The sequence below is a fragment of the Phalacrocorax aristotelis genome, chromosome 3 (genome assembly GCF_949628215.1).
Source record: "Phalacrocorax aristotelis chromosome 3, bGulAri2.1, whole genome shotgun sequence".
NCBI classification, from domain to species: Eukaryota; Metazoa; Chordata; class Aves; order Suliformes; family Phalacrocoracidae; genus Phalacrocorax; species Phalacrocorax aristotelis.
Genome location: NC_134278.1, coordinates 5,681,374 through 5,707,767, shown reverse-complemented (window position 1 = coordinate 5,707,767; position 26,394 = coordinate 5,681,374). Strand labels below are relative to the sequence as shown.

At 44.7% G+C, this 26,394-nt stretch overlaps 2 protein-coding genes and 1 pseudogene across 5 annotated transcripts in view; 1 reads left to right on the top strand and 2 right to left on the bottom strand.

Annotated features, from left to right (window-relative positions):
* Positions 1-26,394, top strand: part of CENPQ (centromere protein Q) — a 66,521-nt gene that overhangs the window by 12,595 nt on the left and 27,532 nt on the right. The window lies entirely within an intron of this gene.
* LOC142055593 (cytochrome P450 2K6-like) lies at positions 1,196-9,338 on the bottom strand (annotated as a pseudogene).
* On the bottom strand, positions 8,399-16,517 carry LOC142054272 (cytochrome P450 2K1-like). The gene is made up of 9 exons (XM_075086598.1): positions 16,091-16,517; positions 14,657-14,825; positions 13,172-13,321; positions 11,916-12,076; positions 11,087-11,260; positions 10,498-10,639; positions 10,142-10,326; positions 9,771-9,912; positions 8,399-9,552 (listed from the first exon to the last, which is right to left on the bottom strand). Exons 1-9 carry the CDS (start codon positions 16,274-16,276, stop codon positions 9,377-9,379), a joined length of 1,485 nt encoding a protein of 494 aa, XP_074942699.1. The 5' UTR covers positions 16,277-16,517; the 3' UTR covers positions 8,399-9,376.

Sequence of the window (26,394 nt, the reverse complement as noted above, 5' to 3'; positions counted from 1 at the left end):
CTGACAGCTGGAATTTTGTGTTTATGCAATGTTTAGTAGCAAGTCAGAAGGTTCATTACAGGAGTATCAGCTATTTACCACAGGTGCATGCTTTAGTTACTGAGGTTATCCATTTACAGAATATTCAGGAAAAACATTTATGACCTTCTGGAGTCAGGTCATCTTGGCGTAAGGTTTTTCATGGGAAGTGATTACTGTGTTCAGCTCTGGGGCCCCAAACATAAGAAGGACACGGACCTGTTGGAGCTGGTCCAGAGGAGGGCTACGAAGATGATCCAAGGGCTGGAGCACCTCTCCTGTGAAGACAGGCTGAGAGAGTTGGGGTTGTTCAGCCTTCCGGGAGACCTTATAGCAGCCTTCCTGTACCTGAAGGTCTGGTTCCTTTGAGAAGAAGGAATGAGTATCTTGCTTCAACACCTACTCTCAGGAGAAATAGCAGAACAGGCAATATTGTCCTTCTAGAGCCAAGTAAAATAGCCAATCTAAGAAAAGCTGAGCTTTAAGGCATACCACAGAGGGGCATCACTGATTACTGCCCAGGCAGAAGCAGGGACTCAGGGACTTGAATGCTCCTGAAGAGGGGAGGGATTAGGGAGAAGAGCCAAGGGGAGAAGCCGCAGTGAGCTGTTGAGGAACATCGGTATATCCAACCCAGCTTCAAACCCATCTGCCTGCCGAGACCAAACCACCCTTTTTGTTGTGAACAGAACAACAAAACTCTGCTCTGAGACAGAGCTTCTGACCTGAAGCTCTCAACATCTCACATTCACCACAGAGGCTCTGCAATGCTTATCTTTAAGTGGGATAGTAGAAGCCAGGCACAACTTCATGGTCCATATGTCTCTTTGGAGAAGGCTGGACTTGGGAGCATTTCTGGGGGACATGCTTTCAGCAAACATACATTACCAAGTGAAAATGGAAGTAAGAAAGTGAAAGCTGAGGGTCTGTATCATTTTGCACGGATTAGGTGACCTAATAGGTTAATCCACCAGTCATCAATTAGTCCACACTTTTGGTCCACTTCTCCTTTCCCCCAATAAACAAAAAATAAAACCCCACCACTTTGTTTCAGAAGTCCTGGAAACCTTCATTAAGATGTAATGTTGTGAATTATTTTGGCCAAAGAATTAAGAAGGCAGATATCATGAAAAAGTAATTTAAACATTTTTGAAACAAATTGATACTTCTTAGAGCTTTAAGAACTTATTACAGCACACATTTTACAGGGTTTGGGGATGATGTTAAATGAAATAGCAGGGCTGAGTTCCAGGTCTGAGATAGAAACTCCAGGGGTAGGTTGGAAGGTGAACCTCTGCACGAGACTGGTGTCAACGAGGAAGAGCTCCATTTTGGCAAAAGTCTCACCATGCAGATCCTCTGCCCTGGAACGCAATGGAGAATGGCCATAAGAGAGTCAGTGGGAGCTGCTTCTTCAATAGTTGGAAGAAATAAAAACATCTGAGCAGCTTTTATTCTGAGGAAGATCAGTGGGAATCCAGAACATGAGAAATACCATATCCTAGCTATCAATAAAAAACACAGTAGCTCTTAAAAGTCTAATGACTACAAGAATCATCTGAGAGAGAGGATATCTGATCTTCAGAGATATGATAATAAAGCCACCGGGTGATTTTTTTTTTTTCTTTTGTCTAACTGTTTGCATTTAGGGAGAAACATATGGAAATGCAATCTGAATTCCTTCATTCCAGTTTTCAATGAAATTTTAATTTTTCTTAACTTTCAGATTTTCCCTCTACTTCATTCAGTTTTTGGATCCCAGACCAACTTTGGCTGGTTTAGTCTAGACTTAGGCTCTATTAATCCAGTTAAAGGCAATTTTTTTATATTAAATTTCAACAATTTGTAAAGTGCCTTAATCGGAGCATGGTGATTCAAGGTCAGAACTAGCAAAGACCTGAACTATGATGTGGTTTTAACTCACTTCTATGACAGAAAGTGGAAAACGAAGAGCTATTCCATGGCTGTGCTATGGAATAAGCCCTCCAGGAAATGCCCGGACCTGACACTCCCTGGATGTGCTTTCAGCTAGGACATCTAGACTTAAATCCAAAAAAGAAGAGGCCTGTGAATTGCAAGCATCATAAGCCCTTTGATGAAAAAAGTATTTGCTCTATGTTGGATGGTGAGTATAACAAGAAAAAACCCTATTCAGTTATCATGCAGAATTCAATATACGCAAATAGGGTCTGTAAAAAATGTAGAGCACTGTGGGTATGATAGAGCAGGTAGCCAGAGACTGGGGTGCAGGAACTTAATTGAGCAATGACAGAACCTGCAAAGCAGCAGAAATGCCAGAGAAGGAGCAGTCGTCATGGGGGCCTGAATCTCCCACGCTTTGGCAAACAGTGCAGGTGTGTCAGCTGAGGTGACCATCGCGCTCTGTGGCAGCCTCAGAAGGCAACCCCTTTCTTCCTTTGGTTTTACACAGAATTCAGGTTTTTATATAAGGCAACTCCTCTTTGTTGGCACAGTATATGAAGTTTGATCCCAGCCGACACTATCTGTGACTTTTTTAAAGGGACATGCAAAAGTGAAACATAGTTCCCCAGGAAAGACACGGAAGCCACCTTTCCTGTGTGCTTTATGAGTGGTCATAGACAGTGCACCTGGGTATGGAAAGAGTCAGAGACAGAGCAGCCCAGGCCATAGAGCAGGTGTGAGCTACAAATTATACTGGAGAAATGTCTCATGGAGTTTGCTGAAAACCTTCCTCGTATTCAAGAAGGCACTACAAATTCTCATTTATAATCATTGGATACTACCTGGGAAGCCGGTAACGTCCAGCGGCTGGAGGAATTAGCAGACATTTGTGAGTACTCTCTCTTATGAGAAGTGTGTCCTGAGAAATCTGTGAAATATGGGTTGTGAAATGGTCCCATGAAAAATACAGTGTGGAGGCCAGGCGTCAGTAACGATAAAACACTGACACAAGTAGTTCTTGTCTAAGGTCTGTACTTGCAACAGCAGTAACTGGAAAAGAGAAGTCACCTGCTGGAATAGGCAGACGGTGAAAGCATCTTTCTTCACATATTTTCCATTGGCGTCAAGAAAATGCTCAGGCCAGACGTGTCTGGTTTCTCCCAGTGTGATTAGTCTTGCAGAAGAGAGGTCAGTAAAGGAATGATGTAGATTTAGGTTCCCTGTAAAATGAGACAGTGGTGGAATTAATCCATAGGCAAATATTGTGGTGGCAGTAACGGCAATAAGACTTCAAGATTGTCAGCCTGGAGAAGGAGGTTATTCCGACTGCTGTTATGTCACTTCAAGAGAGAGTTCATGCTCGTTACATTAACCGGGCTTGAGAAAGCAGAAATGCTGAAAGAAACAATCCTGTAGGCATCTCACCTTGAGAATGAAATAGCCTTTGAGAGTGACATCTGCAGCAGTCTCATGAGGCAAATCCAATGGCAGGATATTAGCGAACCTCTGAATTTCGTGGACGACAGCATCCGTATGTAACATCTGAGGTCAGTGCTCAGTCTGTGGGGGTTTGACTGTATCAGTTGCCCTATCTCTTCTTGGACTTCTCCTGAGGAAAGGATCAACTACAAGGCAGAGCCAAGGGGTGATTCACCCCTGAGACATACTGTGTTTTACTGATATAAAGTATAAAACACCCTGAGTGAAAACCATAAATTCTCCCAAAATCTTCTTTTCCTCTCAGAAATAAAGGGAGGTGGACAGAACTACAGTGTTTGATCATTTCTTTACCAATAAGAAACCTGAAGACTTGTATTTTTCTGCCCTCTCTTCTGCCTAAAGTTTCTTGCTATGACCAAGAGGTGTCTCAAAACCCCCACTTGATTCCCAGCAGCCCTGTACCATAAACCGGAATGGAAATGTCAAAGAGCAATTCCCTGAATCTTCTCAGGTACTTAAAGCATCCGTACAGTCCGCTTAACATCAGGACAGTCCTTTGGTTTATCAACAGCCTGTTTCTGAGGGAAATCTGGATCAATTTCCTTGGCCAAGACAGGACAGCTCTCTTCTTTCTATTAATGAGATTTCACCGAGCAAAGGACTTGGCCCATGTGAACTCTGTTTATAATCTACTGGTAGGCTGACTAGAGTGCCCCTCACTGGGTCTGAGCCACAGGGCACAGCGATACCTAGACAATAATTAGCTGGAAATCTTGGCTTATTAACAGATATGTTGACCCTCCAGGTTCCTGTTCACTTCCTAATGCACGGAGTGTAACAGCATCTGTTGTAAACAGCTTGCTCCGAATTTCAGGGTACTTTAGCATCAGCAGAAATCTCCAGTTTGGTGTGGTAGAAACTGTGTCAACACCAGCAGCAAACAAATTGCTCACCGAGCTTAGCAAGTTGCCTTTATGGAAATACCCGTTAGTAGTGGATTTCTCCTGAAAGAAGTGGTTGAGGTAAAAGGATAAAAACTTAAGGCTTTCCATGTGAAAATGTGTGAAAATGTAACTAACTATTTACTAAGAAATACCTCCTATATTTTAAAAAAGTGTGGAAGGCAAAGGCGAGCTCTGGGCTTGTACCTGGAGAAGAATGTTGTCGTAGGTTTTATGCTGTGCGTGATCTCTGCATTTACTGGGGCCAGCTGCAAAGGGAGCTGGTTTCTCTGAAGAAGAGAACCCAGAGACCCCAAATAAGGATCCCAGTAAAGCCCAGGTAGCACTTTGGTTCGGTAATATATTATGTTTTTGAAAGGGCCAGAAGGACTAGGACAACAGAGAGAGCAGATAAAAAGATGCAGCCTCTGTAAATGTATTGATACAGTCTGAAGAAAAGCACAAATAAGGCTAAATGTTTGCTGATTAAAAGGGGTTGGAAATACAACGGAGTGAAATATCTGCTCAACTCTACCAGTGCGTTATGTGTGTTTTGTCAAAGATAGATTCCCTAAGGAAATCTAGCTATAATTATAAGGACTGAAAGGAAAGTGTAAATATCTTCATATAACGATAAAAGTTAGAGTAAATGAGAAAAGATCCAGTTACCTGCTGCTGTTTAACCAGGAAAGCATCAGTAAATCTTCTTTGATCATTTTTGTCCAGGGTTTTGAGATGTTCTCCAAAAGTAACTTGTACATAAGCATGGAATTCATCTCTGCTCTGGAGGCGCCTTGTGAGCCCTTAGGAGGGACCCAAGGTGCGGGACGATGTTGTACACCTACAAGAGTAAAAGACGTTAGAGAGAATTTACCAGCCAGAGGTCTGAAAACACTACGGAAACAGATCAATAATGTTGTGCCCGCTTTACGAAAAGACAAAGACAAAGTCAAAGAGAAAGATTTAACATCAATGTTTTGTTCTTTAGACCATGAAAAAGCGACTGGACGAATTTGTGGTAGAAAATCCATCAAGGACCACTGAATACATGGAAAACTCTCAGCCCCAAATTACTCTTTTGCAGGAGTAGTGTGGATGTCAGGTGCAAACACCTGCAACTTGCCACCAGGGAGACGGAAATGTTGGCCAGCAACTTTTTTTATTGTTTAGCCAGCTCTTCCGCTAACACTTTTTTCTGTGTCAAAGCCTAAAGGAACAGAGATTAGTCTGGTGTGCGGCAGCATTGCGTGTGAGTGTCAGAGAGTATTTATTACTCATTGAGACATTTCAGTGTACTAGAAGAATGGGCAAATGGATTTTGTATCAGGGCTCCTTGTACAGGGAGACCACGTATGCTATAGCTTCTCCCTGCCCCGTGTTCTGAGAGTGTACTGTTTTGCCTGGTCATTTTATACATTTGAAACATTTTTGGGGAATGCACTACGCGGTCTTATTTCTTCAGTCCAGGTTTAGCACTCTTCGGACTATAGCTTAAATATATTTTTGAGAGTCTGGGGGCTTGATTGTTGGCTTCAAGATTCTCAAACTGTCTCCCAAGCTTTGTTTTGCCCCCAAAAGTGCTCGTAAGCCTATTATCTCTCAGAGTCTCAGATTTTTCTGTCTAATAGAAGCAATTGACTGCCGGTATTACTGCATTCCAGTGGCAGCCAGTGGAAGAGCAACATGAAAATGTTTATCGTAACTGTAACCAAAGGTTTCCCGGCAAGCCTCATACCCGTACTCCCCCACAGTGCAGTCCTCGGTGGCCCATTTTCCCATTCGAAAGCCTCATAAGGCCGTGAGAGTGAATCTGCGCATCACCTTCCAGTTTTCACCACGAGCAAAACCAAGCCCTTACACGAAAAAGAACATTTCAAGGTGGCAGAAGATTTTAAATAACTAACTTGTAGACAAATAATGTAGATATTTAGTAGTAGTGACTTTTAAAACAAGCTGAATTGCACCTGGCTGAGGAAAAACCAATTTTCTCTTAAGTATTTTCAGGCCTTGATACCCTGAGAACTGAAATCTCAATTCCAGTGCCCAGGTGATGAGTGCACAGAGATGTATTTCTTTAAAGCACTTAGGAACTGGTATAACTTTGCTTCCATTGAGTTCATTGGGAATCACAGAATGGTTGATGTTGGAAAGGACCCCTGGAAGTCGTCTGTCCCAACCCCCCTGCTAAATCAGGGCCACCGAGGGCCAGTTGCCCTAGACTATGTCCAGACAGCTTTTGAATATCTCCAGGGAGGGAGACTCCAGAGGCTCCCTGGGCAACCTGTGCCAGTGCTTGGTCACTCGCAGTAATAAAGTGTTTCCTGATGTTTCAGAAGGAACCTCCTGTGTTTCAGTTTGTGCCCGATGCCTCTTTTCCTGTCACTGGACCCCACTGAAAAGAGCCCGGCTCTGTCTTCTTTGTACCCTTCCTCCAGGTGTTTGTACATATTGATAAGATGCCCCTGAGCCTTCTCTCCTCTAGGCTAAACAGTCCCCGCTCTTTCAGTGTTTCCTCATATAAGAGATGCTCCAGTCCCTTCAGCATCCTCACGGCCCTTTGCTGGACTCTCTCCAGTACGTCCATATCTCTTTTGTACTGGGGATCCCAGAAGTGGACACAGCACTCCAGGTATGGCCTCACGAGTGCTGAGTCGAGGGGAAGGATCACCTCCCTTGACCTGCTGACAGCACCCCTCTAATGCAGTCCCGGACACCAGTAGCCTTCTTTGCAGCAATGGCACATTGTTGCCTCCTGTTCAACTCGGTGTCCACCAGGACCCCCAGGTCTTTTTCCATCAAGCTGCTTTCCAGGTGGGTGGCCCCCGGCATGTACTGCTGGTTGTTCCTCCCCAGGTGCAGGACTTTGCACTTCTTCTTGTTGAACTTCATGAGGTTCCTGTCAGTCCATTTTGCCAGCCGATTGAAGTGCCTCTAGATGGTGTCACAACCTTCTGGTGTATCAGTCACCTCTCCCAGTTTGGTGTCATCAGAAAACTTGCTGAGGGTACACTCTCTCCCATCATCTAGGTTGTTTATGAAGACATTAAAGAGGACCGGACCCTGTATTGACCCCTGGGTCAACTGACCCTGCTACTTCCTGGCTTCCAGCTGGACCTCATACCACTGAGCACTAGCCTCTGGGCCTGGCTTTTCAGCAAGTTTTCAACCCACCTCACTCTCTGCTCATCCAGCTCGTATGTCAAAAACGTGCCTATAGGGACCTTAGGGTAGGTAGTGTCAAAAGCTTTACTGAAGTCTAAGAATACTTCTTGTGACTAAGTTCTTGTGACTAAAAAGCTGCAGCAGGGGTGTATGAGAAAGAAATTTGAGAGGCCTAAGCGGTGCCACAGAAGGACTGGTTTGCTCGGTTCCTGCTGGGAGCACAGCACTGATTGTCTCTTCTAGGCAAGGATCCCTCCCCAGAAGCCATTTCAGGTGTGAAGGAAGATCTTTCCAGCTTTGAAGACAACATTGGCAACAGTTGGATTTGAAATGGAGAAGGACTTTTTATTTTTCCGTGCTTTTATCTTTACCATTAGCATGCACATTATTCTGTAGTAAACTAATTTTGCCTTCCAGACTGTGTACAACCACATGGCATCACCTGAGAGCCCTCTATGCATCTGCACTCCGGTTCTGCATCCGGTGAACGTCTCACATTTCCTTGTCTCAGGTTGAGCTGCTCAGTTATATTTCTCTGTGTGTGTGTGTGCATGCATTTAGGGCACTGGTGCGGGGATAAGTTGTGTAATGGACCATTTTTCTTAGGTAGTTTGGATGCAGCTGTGCTGGAAGTGAGGAAGGTGAAAGCCCCTGGGATATTTTTTTTCGTGTGTGTAGGTCAGTGCAGTACCTTCTGAGGTCTGGCCCAAAGACTGGCCCCAGCCTCTTTCATCGAGGGTGTGGTGGGTTGACCCTGGCTGGATGCCAGGTGCCCACCAAAGCTGCTCTGTCACTCCCCTCCCCAGCTGGACAGGGAAAGAAATATAATGAAAGGCTTGTGGGTTGAGATAAGGACAGGGAGAGATCGCTCACCACTTACTGTCACGGGCAAAAGAGACTTGAGATTAATTAAATAAATTAAATCAGTTTAATTTATTACCAATCAAATAGGAGTAGGGTAACGAGAAATAAAAACTAAATCTTAAAACACCTTCCCCCATGCATCCCTTCTTCGCAGGCTCAGCTTCACTCCTGATTTCCCTTCCTGCTCCCCTCCAGCAGAGCAGGGTGATGGGGAATGGGGGTGGTGGTCAGTCCATCATATGTTTGTCTCTGCCGCTCCTTCCTCCTCAGGGGGAGGACTCCTCACACTCTTCCCCTGCTCCAGCGTGGGGTCCCTCCAATGGGGTACAATCCTTTAGGGAAAAACTGCTCCAGTGTGGGTCCTCCTCAGGGTCACAAGTCCTGCCAGCAAACCTGCTCCAGCGTGGGCTCCTCTCTCCATGGGGCCACAGGTCCTGCCAGGAGCCTGCTCCAGCATGGGCTGCCCACAGGGTCACAGCCTCCTTCGGGCATCCACCTGCTCCGGTGTGGGGTCCTCCGTGGGCTGCAGGTGTATCTCTGCTCCACTGCTGACCTCCATGGGCTGCAAGGGGACAGCCTGCCTCACCATGCTCTTCACCACAGGCTGCAGGGGGATCTCTGATCTTGCACCTGGAGCACTTCTTACCTCTCTTTCTTCACTGACCTTGGTGTCTGCAGAGTTGTTCCTCTCACATATTCTCACTCCTCTCTTCTGCTGCCATTACAGTTGTACAGCAAGTTTTTCCCCTTCTTAACTGTGTTATCACAGAGGCACTACCACCATCGCTGATGGCTCGGCCTTGGCAGCAATGGATCCAAAATGACTGTCACCTTCCCTTTCAAAGAGTGGCTGGAAGTCAGGACTGCCGCCTGCCGTAATGGTGGGAGAGACATCTCAGGCTATAAGACAAAGTACGCTTGGGCTAAAAACCTCCTACTGGATTCAGAAGTACCGAACTTCTCACATGGGACAGGAGACACAGATTTCATCTGGGTGTTTCAGGGAAAGGACATGACTACGAAAAGCCTTAGGAACGTGGCACTGCACAGACTGGGGGGATGGTGAGCTCGAAGGAGGGAGAGAGGTCCAGGTCTGAGATGGAAACTCCAGGGGGAGGACGGAAGGTGAACCTCTGCAGAAGGCTGGTGAAGAAGAGGAAGAGCTCCATTCTGGCAAGAGTCTCTCCAGCACAGATTCTCCGCCCTGGAACAAAATGCAGAATGGCCATAGGAAAGTTAGTGGGAGCTGCTTGTTGAGCTGAGAAGAGAAGAGTTGAGAGAGGAGAGGAGGGGAGAGGACAGAGAGAGGAGAGGGAGAGGAGAGGAGACCTCTGGTAAGAGTCTGAGAGGCCAGCTCCAAGGGGAAAGGAGTCTTAGATGCCTAGTTCCCCTCAGAACCCCTTAAAACAGAGTGAAAGATACCTGCTGAAAAAGGTATGAAAGCTTCTTTCTTTACAAACTTCCCCTCTGAGTCGAGGAAATGCTCAGGGTAGAAGATGTCTGGTTTCTCCCACTGGGATTTGTCTCGCAGGACAGAGGCCAGTAAAGGGATAATGTAGGTTCCCTGCAAACCAAGGCAGAGCAGTTATTGCACTGAGGATGGTGTTGCTGTCATCATCAGAGGGATGGCAAGTGTTGGAGCTCAAAAGACCCACTTTAATAGGGGAGCTCCTACCAAAGTGCCTGTGAGAACCCCAGGGTGAGGAAGCACCGTTGGGTGCAAGCAGGACTTGAACGGGAGATGTGTTATGCTGGGGAAAGAAGGAAGAAAAATAGGGCAGAGGTTGTCTCACCTTGGGAATGAAATAGCCTTTGAGGGTCACGTCTGCAGTAGTCTCATGAGGCAAGTTCAATGGCAAGATATTAGCAAACCTTTGAATTTCATGGACAACAGCATCCGTGTATGGCATTTGAGTTCGATGCTCGATTCGTGGCGGGGTTGACCCTATCACTTGCTCTATCTCTTCTTGGACTTTTTCTGTGAAAGAAAGAGGGATCATCCATAGATAGATCACTTGAATGTCTCTCCCTCCTGCTAGGAATAGGGGGATGTGGAGAATTCACATTTTGTTCAGCCCTGCCTAATGTGAAGTCACATTTGAGGTGACCCGATGAGAAGGAAGCTGCTGATTGCCTAGTTTCCACTTACTCTGAATTTCAGGATATTTCATCATGAGCAGAAGGCCCCAGCGCAAAGTGGTGGACGTGGTCTCCACACCAGCTATAAACAGATTTCTCACAACCTCAGTTAAGTTTTCATTATTGAAATAATTATTGGCCTTTCCATTCTCCTGGAGATACAAAACAATAATAATATGAGCTGATTAAAGATTCAGGAAGGCACTTTTTCATTGGAGAACAGGGAAAAATTTTCACATAGAGCCCTCAGGGAGGAGTTAAGTGTAGGAAAAATGAGTTTGCTGTCAGAGCTGGTTTTTGACATGAACTCAAGAGGAGCCGACCCATCATGATATTTACCTGCCACTAGCATCAAAAGAGACCTTAGAAAGGTGGTTCATGTTTTTTATTTTCCTGATAAATTACTGGGGACACATAAAATATGCTTGTCTGTGATCAGTTTATCTCCTAGCTGACATGACTGCACAGTCTTTTAGCCTGACCACAGTGTCTGCTAGGAGTTTTGCACGTGCTACATCTCTGCCGAAGACCATTTGTTTATCTACCAAGCCTTGAAAGGAAAGTGAGGAGAGTTGAAGAAGCTGCTGATATTCAGTTACCTCTTGTTGTCTCACGAGGAAAGCATCAATGAAGCTCCTCTGGTCATTTCTGTCCAGAGCTTTGAGATGTTCTATGAAAGTCACCTTGATAAAAGCACTGATTTCTTTTACATTCTGCATAAAAATTTTGTAGTCCTTCAGGAGGAACCCAAGGAACGGGAACATGTTGTATATCTGAAGATGCAGAGATAGCGAGGAAGAAAAAACAGCTGCTAAGCAGGTGCACTACAGTTCAACAGTGTGTATTAAGAAAAGACGTTAGAGAAAGTGGTGTGTAGCCTTGTACTCAAGATGCAATACGTTTCTCTGTCCTCCTTTTTCCCTGGCCAACTGTGTAAAATGGTCGAAACATATTCCCTCTTACACTGAGTACTGATCTCAGTAGTTGATGATGTCCTAGAAATCCCATGTTTGTGCACATGTCCTTGACAAAGTTTCCTACCTCTCCGCTACTACAGAATTCATCCCTCCCTCTACACACTGGTTGGAATTGGGACTCTCAAGTTTAAGAGGCCGTTGCAGTCATTCCCACACTGATTTTGACCTTGTTTTTTTGTGATGGAAGATAGGGAATAATGACCACCTTCTATTGCTAGGGGACACAATCCTTGTATCGTATTACACGTTATTCAATTCTTCAAGAAAGGAGGAACTTATAATTTCCCAGGCTGTGCTGCCAATAAATAACATCAGAGGTCCACCTTCTGCCATTTCAGGCTGCATTTGTCATGCACAGATAAATGTGTTGCAAAGATCAGCATTGGAGAGGTGTACCTCTGTATACCACCATCATGCTTTTGAAGAGCAGTATTCAAACAGTATGAATTACCGAAATTGATGGAGCTCCAAAAATCCTGACATATTCATTCACCAATAACAGGAGCCTTTTGAATGTGGGGTCTTCATAGTCATATCGCTTTCCAAGCAATATGGATACGATGACGTTAGCGACAGCGGCATTCAACATCAGATTAATCTCAAGGGGCTTCCCTAGCATGGGAAAAGGAGGTACAAACAACAAAGTCAATAGTTATTCTAATTAATTAAAGTAGCATGCAGAGGCTCAGTGAAGTCCGGGACATGATAAGCATGGAGCTGGCAGGAGGAAAAGCTCCCCCATCTCAGGGTTCTCACATCCCTAACAGCATTTAGACAGACCAGAGACTGAATGCAAGTCTTTTGTGCTCCCTTCCATTTTCTCCAAGACTATTGCAGCCCTGGGGGTCTTTGTGGCCCTTCCCCAGGCTGCTCTATCTGGGCATACATGGTCTTAAAATTTCCAGGAATAAGGGAAAAACTGCATTGACACTTCCCCCATCGGTGCTGTCCTGGGCTGTCCCTTATCAGCACTCTTCTTTGAGGGTTGAACTGTGTCCGTTTAGGCCCTTTAGGTCCAATCTCTGAACTCAGTAGCTCCTGGTCACTCAGTCTTTCCTGCTGGGGCTCGCACTTCTACAGCTTCTAGATCCCTCTGGTGCATCCCCTTTGCAGCTGGATACAGCTCTTGCTTTCAGGGTTCAAGGTGAGGACTTGAAGCCTGAACTAGAATGATGATGTAGAAATCTGTTTTTATCCCAAGTCTGCTTGGTCAAAAGAGCTACCTACTGAAGTCCTGTTGTTGGTAACAGCCTCGTGAGAGGATTAGTCTTGGGCGATGCTGGTGAAATGTGTAACTGGATGTTCTGCCTCCTATTGGAAAGGGTTTTGCGGACATGCGCCTTTAGCGACAATCAATTTTTTAGTATAGGTATGCAAGACCTCGCAATAGCCTTCTGCTCTCCCAGTGCCACTAAATCGATCAAAGGCGCTGCACGTGGAGGAGCAATTACTCTTCTGAGATGTGCTGCTTGATGTCTGACTCCACATTTGACTTGCAGTGCCTCAATGAATGCTTTTCATTTGCATGTCAGGCAATTGCCAGGTAGAGAGGCAGAGGCAGACAGCTTGTGTAAACCCCTTGGAGCATGGAGGCTGGAGAAAGGTAGATCTCTGAAAGAGTTCAGAGACTTTTCTTCCTTTACTATTGGCATTTTTGTGGGAGGCTTGAGGAAAATCAGAGTGTTATGAAGGTAAGATTCCCCCCACCTTTCTGTGCCTCGATGGTGTCTGCCAGGCATCTGTACTCTTCTACAACACGATCCTCTATGGCCTTCTTGCCCATTCCAAAGTCTCGTAAGGTTGTAAGAGTAAATCTTCGCATCACTTTCCAGTTTTCTCCATAAGAAAATACAAATCCTGAAACAGAAAACGAAAACACAGAAATAGAAATTTCACCATGAGAGCAAAGGTTCCTCTTGTACCCTGAATCCTGGTAAAGATCAGTGCTGGAAGAAAACCTGTCAAGCTCTCAGGACATGTTGTGTCCCCATGTAGAATGAAATAAGACAAGAAAGATATGTCAGGAGAAATCTCTGAGGGAAGCAGCCACCATTCTCAGTTCATGAGGTGTCTGATGTGCCCTGAGACATGAGGGCTTTTGTTCAGCTTTGTTTAGAACAAAGAGTGAGATTTGTGCCTCTGGGACATCACCTGGGATGATGAGTGTGCTCATTAACCTCAGATGTCTCCCTTAGGTGATAGGCATCCTCTCTCAAAAGCACCTGTGTTCTTACATAGACAGCAGAGGGTAAATGAAACCTCAAATATGGGCATCTGTTTGTAAAAACTCCCCACTTGATGGGGGTAATCCTACCCCCTTACACACTAGAAAAGCTGCAGAGACTTGTCCGTGGCATCTGCAGAGAAGTTTTGGTCAAGCTGGTGCTGCTATTTACTCTCCTTGCACCTATCATGCTCTCTTAGTCTTGCTCAGAGCCTTGTTCAAGAAACTGTCATTAGTGAGGAAAGAAAACGATTGCAGATAGGTGGCATTTGACAATTTCTGGGTTACTCAGAGCTGGTCACAGGATAGAAATGTGCTCACCCTTGCTTTCCTGTCAGAAGAAGACAATCCCTCATGTCCCTACTTCCACGTATCCCATCAATATTTATGGGTCACAAAAGATCAAGTTCAGTGTCTAACACCTGTGGAGGGTGCAATCTGCACCAGAAGGACTCAGAGCAGGAGTGAGCTCCCTCTGGGGAAGCAGACTAAAGGCTCAGGTTATTGTTGATTCTCTCTTAAAGAGAGATTTATTCTGAAATGTAAATTGAAATAATATCAGCCTCACAAGGAGTATTTGGAGATCGTGCTGCTGAGGTAGTAGACACTTCCCTGCCGACTTGTTTTGGGTTTATGCGGCAAGGTTTCGGTAGCTGGGCAAGTGCAGGGATGGCTTTTGTGAGAAGAATTCAGGAGATGGCCCCATGTCAGCTCCTCAACGTGTCATCTTTAAGGGAAGACTCAGCTGCAGATTCAGGCCTTTAAATTACATGCCTATGTGTAAATTACGAGTATCATCTCTCCTTACCCCTGATGAATGTCACCACACATTGTTCGATTTCCACCTCATTTCCATTGCTTAACATGCTTAGCAAACAGAAGTCAGACGTTCTGCATTCTCCTCTCCATGGCGAAAGTCTCATTCTTTGCAGAAGGCAGGTGTATGTGGAATAGAACAGCACGCTCACCTTTTTCTCTTCCTCTTCCTGCTTTTTCAAGGATTGGTATTTTAGGTCTCCCTGCAAATGCATCCGCCTGGTTCACCAAAGCTTCTTTCATTGTGTCATATCCTGATAGCACCACCATTTTCCTTGGTCCCATCTGAATGCTGAAGACTGGGCCATAAGTTTTGGCTAGCTAATGGGACGAAAGGGGACAATAAAAGAAGATGATTTTCAGATGATTTTTGGCAAGCTCCAAATACTTGTTCTTCAGCAGGTTTAGTGTTCTCTTTCCTTCATGGCATTGGCTTTTTGCTCACTGTCCAAAATGTGGAGAATTTGTCAGAAAAATGTTGGAGCTCTTTTGAAGAAAAAGAATCACAATGGCTTCTGTAAATCTCTGGGGGGTATCTGAGTAAGAGGCTTTAGACAGGCTAAAGGAAAGGCTGAAGAGCAGACGGGCTTGGCCCTGTGTTCCTTTGAAGAGACAAATGGAAAGTGAATTTCTCAGTAATCATGGCAAAACGTGTTCAGTTCCTGGCATACAAATCTGGGGAGGTACAAATCAGCTGGAATCAAGAATAACAACTTCTAAATAGCCTGAAGTTATGCTTTTAGGTGCATCACTGCCTTTAGTGACAGCGTGCAAGAGCTGCAGCCACACCCAGGCAGGAATAGACTGCATGGCTCACATGGGAATGATATCTGGGAAAGCAGGTTGAGAATGGCTTCATTTTGAGTTGTGAGGTAACTGTGTCCACTACACGGACTCGGTAGGTAACTTTTGATTGAGAAGTTGAGAACTCATAGGGGATATGTTGGAAATGTTCCCCAACCTAGAAGGGGACCAGTTTTCAAGGTGGTAGTACATCAGGGCACAGGAACTGTCTGAAACTCTTAGGTTTGCTCTTCATGGCTTTGAGGAGTAGTGCAGTGAGAGAACCCCAACATTCCTACACTATCCGACTGTCACAAACGATCTTCCCTGAAGTCACGGAGTTTACTGACACCAGATATGAAGGAATAAGCAGTGTTTATTTATTTCCTACTTTGTTTTGGGAAACCTGGAAAGCTCCTCCCTCATGGTGAGGATGAAGGGAGGAGGTCAAGAAGCTGTTTTCTGCCAGTTCCCTGATGGCTGAGTCCACCAAACAGCCTCCAGAAAGTTCTGGTCTTCTCCCTCAGTGTTTCAGCAGCCCCTGGTGGAAGCTCTGGTAGAAACTGGAGGGCCCCTCTCTTCTGGCTACCCTTGTCTGGAGAACCCCAGCATTTCCTGTGCTCCACAGAAGACAATTCCCCTGCACTGACACAAGATTGTGTGATAGGAAGAGAAGTTACTGCAGATAATTAATTCTGCTGCCTTTGTGTCTACCTGTCCAGAGAAAAATTTGTACCCCTTTTTGGGGGGTCAGTGACTGCCTTAGACAGAGAGCTCTATAGAAAAAGAACAAGAGAAGTTACCTCTAGCATTGTCAGGTAAGGTCTCTTCAGATCCACAGTGTGCAGATTTCCAATGATGGGTAAAGCCCTGGGTCCTGGGGGGAAGTTGTCTCTTGTGTGGCTGTTCCGGACATGTTGTCTTTTCAGAATCAGCAGGAGAACGAGTATAAACAGTAACCCTACAGGAGCAATATTGACCCAATCCATTGTCTTTCAGCAAAGGCTTAACAGAGAAGAAGAAAGTTCAGGCAAAGAGTGCAATCTTCTGTCAGAAGTTAAGTTTCAAGCATTAGTGGCACTTCTGCACATACAGAGATATGAACTTGGCCTCTAAGAAATGGTAGAAATGCCTGCCTGGGTTTTTACCCTTGGAGAATCCCTACTAGGCACTCTCACCACTGTGTGCGCTCACTTGACCGTATGCTGGTTACTGTTTAATGAGTGATGTCTAAACTAGTCCTGTGCATTGGCAGAGGTGTCTGTGGGCATAAGTCCAATTTGGAAACAACAACTCAAACAGTGCCTTGAACTTTGAGACTGGGAGGAGGTGGGAGAAGAAGGAAGAGGCTCTACTGGTTGCTCAGGCTTTCCGTTCTCTCTCTATGGAAGATGGTTGGGATGCCAGGTCTTGACAAGAGCAGAAGCTTGACTGACTAGGGATCTGAGACAGTAGTGAAGATTCCTCCTGGGGAGCCTGACTGTGGATTTATGGCCTTGATGAGCTGTGGGTCCTACAGTGGAAAGCTGCATTGATCAAAAGTACTCAAGAGAGGAGGAACTCAGTGCCAAGCTCCTCTGAGCTAGCTGAATAATTTGTTGTGGCACACACATCTTTGTTTCGGCGGGAGTTCAAACAGAGTGAAATGTAGGGTAGAGTGATCTGGCCAAATGGTGAGGTCTGTATTGATCTGATAGCCTCAGCTTCCTTTAAAGTGAATAGAGGGCAAGGGGCACCTTCTTTTCCAAAACGAGAAGCTAAAACCAGTCAGGTAATCCATGCCTTACATGGTCCTAATTTTCACATAATGGTTGAGGCTAGAATGGAACTTTGGAGGTCACCTGGCCCAACATTGCTGCTCAAGCAGGGCAACCTACAGCCAGTTGTACAGTAGGGGCTGTATCTTCAGCTGTGGCAATTGCTGTAACCATTTCAGGAAGAGAGGTGGAGAGAAGAGCTGCATGATTATCTCTGAACGGACAGCCAAAGCTGAGGAGAGAAACTGAGAAAAGATGGCCTCTGTTGGTTGAGGAAAGAAGGCTGAGGTACAGCCTGACTTGTTTGTCTTAGAGTCTATGAGTGGCAGAGAAGGAGGTGTTAAAAGAAGCAGCCATGGAGAAGAGACCACCCAGGGCTTTTGTTGGGACTGACGAGAGAAGATGAGACACAGCCTTTGGAACAACGTTTGGAAGAGCTTTCTAGTAGAAGTGTAGAGAACTGAATTGTACATGACCTTGAGGAAAGAACGTGAAGGCTGTGTGAGGTGAGGTGCCCAGGCTGAGCACCTTGCCCTTGACTCTTTAAAGAGTCCGGATCCCTGCAGAGATGTGACCAAAGGCATAGGAGAGGAGTCAGCCTCACAGGGGATGGGGATGTGGAGACCTAGAGGAAAATAGCAGGGGGACCTGGCTGGGAGTCTGGAAGAGGAGCTATAGCAAGCCTGCTCTTGCACCAGCTTGCCCCGAGGCTGCTGCTGCCCCTTGAGGTCTCTGGAGAAAAGGCCAGGACACTTCACCTACCTGGAAGGTGTCCTGGAAAAAGTCCTGGGCTGATGTCCAGCTGTGTGCCAGTTGGCTTGTTTCTACTCCACCTCCCCAAAGGAGGTAAAAAGGCATTGAGAAGGTAATTCTTACCGCATATATCTGGGATTTAACTATTAACAAAGGATGAGTCAGATACTGACTCTTGAGATATGAAGAGAATTCTATGGTGGCGTGACTGGCTGGGTCAGTGAAGGGAGAGCAGTGGATGTTGTTTATGTTGACTTCAGTGCGCCGTTCAACACTGTCTCCCATAAGAAGCTCACTGACGAGCTAAGGAAGTGTGGGTTAGATGAGAGGGCAGTGAGGTGGATTGGGAGCTTGCTGAACAACAGAGCTTAGAGGGTTATGATCAAAGGGGCAGAGTGTGGTTGGAGGCCCGTAAATAGCGCTGTTCCCACTGATTAATATGTTCAGTAGGACTGGACCCAGCACAGACCCCTGGCGGGGGTGGTCCTCTAGTTACAGGCCTCCAACCAGACTCTGCCCCATCAGTGACCTGGGTGAAGGGACAGAGTGTACCCTCAGCAAGTTTGCTGACGATACCAAGCTGGGAGGAGTGGCTGATACACCAGAAGGCTGTGCTGCCATCCAGCGAGACCTGGACAGGCTGGAGAGCTGGGCCCAGGGGAACCTCATGGAGTTCAACAAGGGCAAGGTCCTGCCCCTGGGGAGGAACAACCCCCCGCACCAGCACAGGCTGGGGGGGACCTGCTGGAAAGCAGCTCTGTTGAGAAGGCCCTGGGAGTGCTGGTGGGCAGCGAGGTGACCCTGAGCCAGAAACATGCCCTTGTGGCCAAGAAGGCCAACGGTGCCCTGGGCTGCATAAAAATAGTGTGGCCAGCAGGTTGAGGGAGGTTCTCCTCCCCCTCTGCTCTGCCCTAGTGAGGCCACATCTGGAGTGCTGTGTCCAGTTCGAGAAGGACAGGGAATTGCTTGAGCAAGTCCAGCAGAGAGCTGCCAAGATGATCAGGGGACTGGAGCATCTCCCTTATGAGGAAAGGCTGAGAGGCCTGGGTTTGTTCAGCTTGGAGAAGACTGAGGGAGGATCTCATCAATGCTTATAAATATCTAACGGGTGGGTGTCAGGACGATGGTGACGGACTCATTTCAATAGTGCCCAACGACAGGCCAAGGGGCAACGGGCACAAGCTGGAACACAGGAAATTCCATGTGAATATGAGAAAACCTTCTTCCCTGTGCGGGTGCCAGAGCAGGGGCACAGGCTGCCCAGGGAGACTGTGGGGTCCCTTCCCTGGAGACATTCAAACCCCGCCTGGACGCGGTCCTGTGCCCCCTGTTCTGGGTGAGCCTGCTCAAGCAGGGGAGGTTGGAGGAGATGATCTCCGGAGGTCCCTTCCTACCTCTACTGTTCTTTGATTCTGTGAACAGCAATTTTCAGTTGTTTCCCAAGAGGTGGGTCCATGGTTAGGTCTGTGCAGAGTTTGAGTACAGGCACAGCATTTACCTGCCTCTGCAAGACTCTGGGTTATCGGTAGGATGCTGTGGGAACTGGGGGCATGTCTTGAAATGCAGTGGGAGAAGGAGGCGGCCCCTCTCACCCCATTCCCCTTGCCTGCGCAGTCCTGCTGATTTTCTCCAGCAGGTCTCTGTTTCCTGCAGTGCTGGAAGGTAGTGAGTGAGCCCAGCATAGTGAAATTGTCACAGACATGTGTGACAGGCTGCAAGTGTTTCTTCCTTGCTTGGGAACGTTTCCCCTTGGCCTTATTTTGAAGTGGAGATTTAAGATCCTGCTATGGGCCAATATTTGTGGCTCTCCAAGGTCTGACAGGCAATGTTTCTATACACATCTTGAAAAAGTTGAGTTGTTTCTAAAGTGTTTGTTAACTTTATGATAGTAAAATTCTTCACTGGTACTTTACATGATGCATGAGGAAAACTTGGCCAGGGTCTTTTAGGAGCAGGAGAAAATTCTTGTGGTGCTTAGTCTTCTCAGTGAGCAAGATTCAGTAGAGCAAGAATCATTCTTTTCACTGTCCCAATTCTTCTCACCTAACATGAACTCAAGAAAAAAGTACCCCAAATGGATGCAGACCATTGGCCAAACGTGCTGGAAAATTGGGGGATCTGTTCACATTAGCTATGTCACTCATAACAAAGTAAACATCTTTGCATCTTTGAAAGCAATGCTGGAGGCAGTTTAATTCTAAAGTGGGAAAATTGGGTTTGTTTTTTTTAAGAGTTCAGTGGATCTCAATAATATGCAGACTATTCTGAAGAAAATTAGTTCTTAGTTCCAAGTACAAGATTTTCTCTGTTGCTCTTCAACATTTTTTCACAGTAGTTCTGAACTGGGACAACTATGATTGTCTTGCAGTAGGTTGTACTAGTATTTGTGTGCATCTGTGTGTGTGTGTGTGTCTGTATTTGGAGGAATGTGTAAAGAACCAAGCCCTGCCTTGGAGGTAAGGGAAGAGAAAATGTCATTGCATGGGCATGTGTTCTGTGTAGTACCAGAGACTGATCCCTGGCCTGTTTGCTTGATGAGAAGATGCATAGGTGTAGAGACACATGTGGCAATGGACTGTTGATATATTTTGTACTAAATGTATGCATTTTTTTTCTGAGTCTGAAATACATCTGAAAAAACCTCTAGGAAGGTGGTATATTGTAGACTTCATAAGGCTTTGGGTAGACAGAAAACCCAATGTAGTGGAAGAGGTCCAGGTCTGAGACAGAAACTCCGACGGGAGGGTGAAAAGTGAACTTGTGCAGGAGGCTTGTGAAGAAGAGGAAGAGCCTTCTTTTGGCAAGAGCCTCACCATACATATTTTGTTAACAGGTTGATTCCAGTGAGAGAGAAAAATGACTGTATGTCCCCAAGAAATATCAAACAAATACAATTGATCTTCTGATCATTTAATTCATGCATTTAAACAGCAGCAGATTTGAATATAAATGATAAAAGAAATTTTGTAGGCAAATGTTCAGTAAATGGCTTTAAAATAAATTTGCCTTTCAGTGATGAAATACAAAGATATTGCTCTGAAAGGGATAGTACTGAATATCTGTAAGACAGTCTTCAAAGTTATATTCATCCACTGGTGTTTTGGAAAAGTGCTGAGTGTCAATAAGCTTGACCTTTGGTTAGCTTAAATAAGAAATAATTTCTTAAAAGAGGAAATAATAGTAAGACAAAACTTACTTAAATTCAAATTCTTTGTTTCATTTCATTAAAATTTATCTGTATTTAATCTCTTTAAAAAAAAAAAGAAAAAAGAGACACTGCATTAGAAACATTAAATTTGAAGTTTTCACTTAGGAAACCACCAATCCCAGTGGCTTCTGTCAGTTTGACTCTTACAGAGAAAGAGATCTGTTTTCTGATTAGGGCTGGATACACAAAATACATTTTAAAGAACAGCTGACCTACCTTCCAAAATTCTACTGATTTGAAAAATATGAATAGTCTTCTAAGAAGAAATCTCCTTAGGACAGAAATCTAAGGAAAAGCTTTCAGCATCCTGATGGTGGAATCTAATTTCAAGTCAAAAGTTACATACAGTCACTGCCATTTAATTAATCTTTTTCAGATATTTTTATGCACAGCTTAATAAATGTTGATACTGAATGAGGTTTTCCTCACTTTAAAAAAATACTTATGTAAATGTTTTTATGTAAAAACAAGTCAAGGTGAGTACAAAGGTAAGACAGAAAGAGTGTTCAGTGGTTATTGGAGAGGATGAAATATTGGTAGTCTTTTATCAGAAAGAAAAAAAATGCTAGTCATTGTGAACCTCAAATTTAGAGTAGTTTAACTTTGGTTTACTCTTCAGTCCCATCCTCAAAGCTCATTCTCCACACTGTGTCTTAACTCCTTGCTTTCATTTCCTGTCAATGTATGGTTCCCTCACTGATGAGCAAAAGGGTTCTTAGCAAAACATCTTAACCTTCTGTAAGGCTGGACACCTCTCCATAGTGCCCAGGAATGTATTAAACAGAAGTTGTAACTATGTACAAAAGAAGCTCTATTGACTCAGGGTATTCAAAGCTTTAATTAATTTGGAAATAAGCAACCAAAGGAAATACCCTAAGACAGAACCAAATGCCACTGGCATTTGAAGTATGGAGATGAGTGATTAGGGTAAAGAACCTCAGGTGAAACAAATCATACACTTCAAGGGCAAAGTCACATTGAAAAGAAATTAATGTGTAAAGCTCTGATTAAACAAAGATTATCTAGAAAGCCAACAACTGCTGTATTTCGTTTCCTCATGACACCATCACAGACGTCTTTGTGCGCCATCTTGCACAGAGAGAGTCTATTTGGGGTGAAGAGCAGTCTGAACATACCAGGAGAATTCTGTGTCCAATCTTTTCTTTCGGGATGGTCAAACTGTAAGGCCTGGATTCATCTCCCTTTGAGCTGAGGCACTTGTCTAAGGCTTCTGACAATAGAGAATGAATGAATTTTGGGTTGTACATGATAAGCAACTCTCCACCATGGCAGGGTGGAGACTGCAGGAGGAAATCAAACACGCCTGAATGATCAAAACAAGAGATTTCATTTATTGTCTTGCTCCGGGCTGCAGTGATCTGTCTCACAACTGCCTGATAGATACCCCAGACAGCTATCACTGGAGCTTTTTTTGCATGCTTCATTGTCCCTTTTCCTGTTCCTTTGCCTTCCCCATCTTTGCCCACTAGTAATTAAATTTTGATTGGTCTCAGATTTGCTGCGTCTGTACCTGAGGTTGGTATTTCAGTTGTGCTTGCAGGGACACTGCTGGCCTTTTAAGCTTATGCTCCCCAGAAGGTCCCAAATACTCTCCTACAATTATCTGTGCTATTAGGCCATTTCTCATATAATTCACTTCTCATTTTTCATTATGTTATGTTATATTCTGATGTTAAATTCTTAGCAGAGTGTCATATTGTTTCCTGTCACATTGAGCAATTTTCTCATATAATGGCCTGTATTTTTCACATCCTGTTCATGTATTTTAACTTCACATGAGGGTTTACTCATCTGGCTGCACCACATTGTTCAAAAGGTCACTTCAAGTCCCACTTTTTGTTTGTCGTTTTTACAACACAGGTTTTTTTACATTTTCAATTGTCCTAATCCATTCTTTATATCTAGTCTGAATCTATCCTCTTTTACTTTAGAGCCATTACTGCTTGTCCTATTGCTACAGGCTCCTTGTCCTATCTGTACAGGCCCTATTTCTAGGGTCCTTAATCAGAGCATGGTGATTCAAGGTCAGAACTAGCAATGACCTGGGCAAATATTGTGGTGGCAGTAACGGCAATAAGACTTCAAGATTGTCAGCCTGGAGAAGGAGGTTATTCCGACTGCTGTTATGTCACTTCAAGAGAGAGTTCATGCTCGTTACATTAACCGGGCTTGAGAAAGCAGAAATGCTGAAAGAAACAATCCTGTAGGCATCTCACCTTGAGAATGAAATAGCCTTTGAGAGTGACATCTGCAGCAGTCTCATGAGGCAAATCCAATGGCAGGATATTAGCGAACCTCTGAATTTCGTGGACGACAGCATCCGTATGTAACATCTGAGGTCAGTGCTCAGTCTGTGGGGGTTTGACTGTATCAGTTGCCCTATCTCTTCTTGGACTTCTCCTGAGGAAAGGATCAACTACAAGGCAGAGCCAAGGGGTGATTCACCCCTGAGACATACTGTGTTTTACTGATATAAAGTATAAAACACCCTGAGTGAAAACCATAAATTCTCCCAAAATCTTCTTTTCCTCTCAGAAATAAAGGGAGGTGGACAGAACTACAGTGTTTGATCATTTCTTTACCAATAAGAAACCTGAAGACTTGTATTTTTCTGCCCTCTCTTCTGCCTAAAGTTTCTTGCTATGACCAAGAGGTGTCTCAAAACCCCCACTTGATTCCCAGCAGCCCTGTACCATAAACCGGAATGGAAATGTCAAAGAGCAATTCCCTGAATCTTCTCAGGTACTTAAAGCATCCGTACAGTCCGCTTAACATCAGGACAGTCCTTTGGTTTATCAACAGCCTGTTTCTGAGGGAAATCTGGATCAATTTCCTTGGCCAAGACAGGACAGCTCTCTTCTTTCTATTAATGAGATTTCACCGAGCAAAGGACTTGGCCCATGTGAACTCTGTTTATAATCTACTGGTAGGCTGACTAGAGTGCCCCTCACTGGGTCTGAGCCACAGGGCACAGCGATACCTAGACAATAATTAGCTGGAAATCTTGGCTTATTAACAGATATGTTGACCCTCCAGGTTCCTGTTCAGTTCCTAATGCACGGAGTGTAACAGCATCTGTTGTAAACAGCTTGCTCCGAATTTCAGGGTACTTTAGCATCAGCAGAAATCTCCAGTTTGGTGTGGTAGAAACTGTGTCAACACCAGCAGCAAACAAATTGCTCACCGAGCTTAGCAAGTTGCCTTTATGGAAATACCCGTTAGTAGTGGATTTCTCCTGAAAGAAGTGGTTGAGGTAAAAGGATAAAAACTTAAGGCTTTCCATGTGAAAATGTGTGAAAATGTAACTAACTATTTACTAAGAAATACCTCCTATATTTTAAAAAAGTGTGGAAGGCAAAGGCGAGCTCTGGGCTTGTACCTGGAGAAGAATGTTGTCGTAGGTTTTATGCTGTGCGTGATCTCTGCATTTACGGGGGCCAGCTGCAAAGGGAGCTGGTTTCTCTGAAGAAGAGAACCCAGAGACCCCAAATAAGGATCCCAGTAAAGCCCAGGTAGCACTTTGGTTCGGTAATATATTATGTTTTTGAAAGGGCCAGAAGGACTAGGACAACAGAGAGAGCAGATAAAAAGATGCAGCCTCTGTAAATGTATTGATACAGTCTGAAGAAAAGCACAAATAAGGCTAAATGTTTGCTGATTAAAAGGGGTTGGAAATACAACGGAGTGAAATATCTGCTCAACTCTACCAGTGCGTTATGTGTGTTTTGTCAAAGATAGATTCCCTAAGGAAATCTAGCTATAATTATAAGGACTGAAAGGAAAGTGTAAATATCTTCATATAACGATAAAAGTTAGAGTAAATGAGAAAAGATCCAGTTACCTGCTGCTGTTTAACCAGGAAAGCATCAGTAAATCTTCTTTGATCATTTTTGTCCAGGGTTTTGAGATGTTCTCCAAAAGTAACTTGTACATAAGCATGGAATTCATCTCTGCTCTGGAGGCGCCTTGTGAGCCCTTAGGAGGGACCCAAGGTGCGGGACGATGTTGTACACCTACAAGAGTAAAAGACGTTAGAGAGAATTTACCAGCCAGAGGTCTGAAAACACTACGGAAACAGATCAATAATGTTGTGCCCGCTTTACGAAAAGACAAAGACAAAGTCAAAGAGAAAGATTTAACATCAATGTTTTGTTCTTTAGACCATGAAAAAGCGACTGGACGAATTTGTGGTAGAAAATCCATCAAGGACCACTGAATACATGGAAAACTCTCAGCCCCAAATTACTCTTTTGCAGGAGTAGTGTGGATGTCAGGTGCAAACACCTGCAACTTGCCACCAGGGAGACGGAAATGTTGGCCAGCAACTTTTTTTATTGTTTAGCCAGCTCTTCCGCTAACACTTTTTTCTGTGTCAAAGCCTAAAGGAACAGAGATTAGTCTGGTGTGCGGCAGCATTGCGTGTGAGTGTCAGAGAGTATTTATTACTCATTGAGACATTTCAGTGTACTAGAAGAATGGGCAAATGGATTTTGTATCAGGGCTCCTTGTACAGGGAGACCACGTATGCTATAGCTTCTCCCTGCCCCGTGTTCTGAGAGTGTACTGTTTTGCCTGGTCATTTTATACATTTGAAACATTTTTGAGGAATGCACTACGCGGTCTTATTTCTTCAGTCCAGGTTTAGCACTCTTCAGACTATAGCTTAAATATATTTTTGAGAGTCTGGGGGCTTGATTGTTGGCTTCAAGATTCTCAAACTGTCTCCCAAGCTTTGTTTTGCCCCCAAAAGTGCTCGTAAGCCTATTATCTCTCAGAGTCTCAGATTTTTCTGTCTAATAGAAGCAATTGACTGCCAGTATTACTGCATTCCAGTGGCATCCAGTGGAAGAGCAACATGAAAATGTTTATCGTAACTGTAACCAAAGGTTTCCCGGCAAGCCTCATACCCGTACTCCCCCACAGTGCAGTCCTCGGTGGCCCATTTTCCCATTCGAAAGCCTCATAAGGCCGTGAGAGTGAATCTGCGCATCACCTTCCAGTTTTCACCACGAGCAAAACCAAGCCCTTACACGAAAAAGAACATTTCAAGGTGGCAGAAGATTTTAAATAACTAACTTGTAGACAAATAATGTAGATATTTAGTAGTAGTGACTTTTAAAACAAGCTGAATTGCATCTGGCTGAGGAAAAACCAATTTTCTCTTAAGTATTTTCAGGCCTTGATACCCTGAGAACTGAAATCTCAATTCCAGTGCCCAGGTGATGAGTGCACAGAGATGTATTTCTTTAAAGCACTTAGGAACTGGTATAACTTTGCTTCCATTGAGTTCATTGGGAATCACAGAATGGTTGATGTTGGAAAGGACCCCTGGAAGTCGTCTGTCCCAACCCCCCTGCTAAATCAGGGC